The following is a 1,980-nucleotide window of genomic DNA, read 5'->3' on the forward strand; positions in this document are numbered from 1 at the left end:
GTCTTTTTCGGAGGAAAAACAATATTAATTTTATCTTTTAAACAGTTATAAATACCTGTTAGTTTAATATCTAGCATTAGTTTGTCTTTAAGAAGTGCAAAATGAAGCTCGATCCAAAAGCTTGTATAAATTACTACTGTAATCAAGCAGGAGGTACGTTATGGACTCCCGATTTATATTTGAGGCAACATTTGACGGGACGAGGTTATTTTGCGGGGCCTCAAATTCAGCGAGGGTATGGATTCTTCGCCGATCTTTTTAGAAAATCAGTACCGATTCTGGGCCGAATCGGATCGTATCTGGGGCGCAAAGCATTAAATTTTGCGTCGGGTGTTGGATCGGACGTAATTGCGGGGAAATCATTTAAAGAATCGGCAAAATCGCATCTAAAGGATATTGGCTCTGAAATTAAAGATGATGTAGTTAAAAAAGTGCAAGGCGGATCGGGTATAAAACGAAAGCGACCGAAGAGACTGAAGCAGACGCAGAATAAAAGACGGAAAGTACACGATATATTTTCGGAATAAGAAAAATGGACCCGAATTCCTGCCCCTGCACCAAAAGCGAGCTCGACTTATTTAGCACCGTTTCGACGCAACTGGCCATCGACAATACTACAGAAGTTATTGTTCATCCCGTAGCAACAATATCGGATAGCCGTGCCCCGATAGAATTTTACATATCCGGTTCTGGCGAAAATTATATCGACTTGCATTCGATTTATCTCCACGTTCAAGCAAAAATTATTAAAAACGACGGAACGGACGTTTCTGCCGAAGAAAAGGTCGCACCTGTTAATTATTTTTTAAATAGTTTATTTTCTCAATGCAGCGTGTTTTTAAATGATAAACAAATAATTTCGCAGACTAATTACTGCTACCGATCTATTTTAGAAGCATTATTATTTTATTCAAAAGATGCGCAGGAAACTTTTTTAACGAGCGCATTATTTTATAAAGATACTGCGCAATATATGGACTCGTTAGACGATAATAATGAAGGATTGGCTAAAAGATTTAATATTGCTAAACAAAGTAAATTAATAGATTTAATCGGAAGGCTTCATATCGATTTGTCTAATCAACCTAAATTGTTAATTAATAACGTTGATTTAAGAATTAAATTAGAAAGATCTAAAGACGATTTTGCTCTAATGTCTACCAGCAATAATTATAAAATAATTATAAAAAACGCGTCTTTAAAAATTAATAAAGTAGACGTTAGTTCGTCTGTTCAAATTGGAATAGAAAAAGCGCTGCAAACAGGCATCATAAAAATGCCGTTTCGAAGAACGGATGTAAAAGTTTTTACCCTAAGTAGCGGAATACAATCTACTAATATCTCAAACGCCGTAATCGGCCAGCTGCCTTACAGAATGACTATCGGACTAGTTTCTAATACTGCATTTAATGGAAATGTAAAATATAATCCTTTCAATTTTAAAAATTACAATTTAAATTATATATGTTTATTAAAAGACAACCAAATGTTTCCGCCTCAACCATATTCTCCGAATTATGGAGGCAGACGCCTATGGAAGGAATTTTATATCATTATTCGAAGATATAGGATGTATTAATCACCATAAATATACTAACATATCTTACAAAGAGTATAAAGACGGATATACTCTCTACAGTTTCGACTTAACACAGGATCGAGCCGCCTCCGAATCACATAAGAGTATAAATCAAATAGGAAACATCTCAATCGAATTTAAGTTCGCAACGGCATTACTAGAAACTGTAAACGTTATTTGTTTACTCGAATACAATAATACTCTAGAAATCGATGCTTCGAGGACTGTTTTTGTCGATTACTAATGAACACCGTCACGCTGTGGAGGCTCGCATCCAGCGATCCGAAAATAAGAGAAACTTTTGGAGGAGTTTTTGCATCGGATGATTTACCTGTTTGCATCGCTAAGTATAAATCGTATATAATTAACTTAGACGAAAGAAATAAACCCGGAACTCACTG

The 1,980-nt window shown here is 35.5% G+C and overlaps 1 protein-coding gene across 1 annotated transcript; it reads left to right on the forward strand.

The window, feature by feature from the left end:
* The first annotated feature begins 532 nt into the window (after positions 1 to 532).
* On the forward strand, positions 533 to 1,579 carry LOC136976589 (uncharacterized protein F54H12.2-like). Its single transcript, XM_067271918.1, has one exon. The coding sequence runs from the start codon at positions 533 to 535 to the stop codon at positions 1,577 to 1,579; it is 1,047 nt and encodes a 348-aa protein (XP_067128019.1).
* The last annotated feature ends 401 nt before the right edge of the window (positions 1,580 to 1,980 follow it).

Source organism: Centruroides vittatus, unplaced genomic scaffold, assembly GCF_030686945.1.
Source record: "Centruroides vittatus isolate TY-2023 unplaced genomic scaffold, ASM3068694v2 contig_408, whole genome shotgun sequence".
NCBI classification, from domain to species: Eukaryota; Metazoa; Arthropoda; class Arachnida; order Scorpiones; family Buthidae; genus Centruroides; species Centruroides vittatus.

Excerpts from the sequence above, each read along its gene's own strand:
- LOC136976589 (XM_067271918.1), top strand. The coding sequence starts at position 533 with ATGGACCCGAATTCCTGCCCCTGCACCAAAAGCGAGCTCGACTTATTT.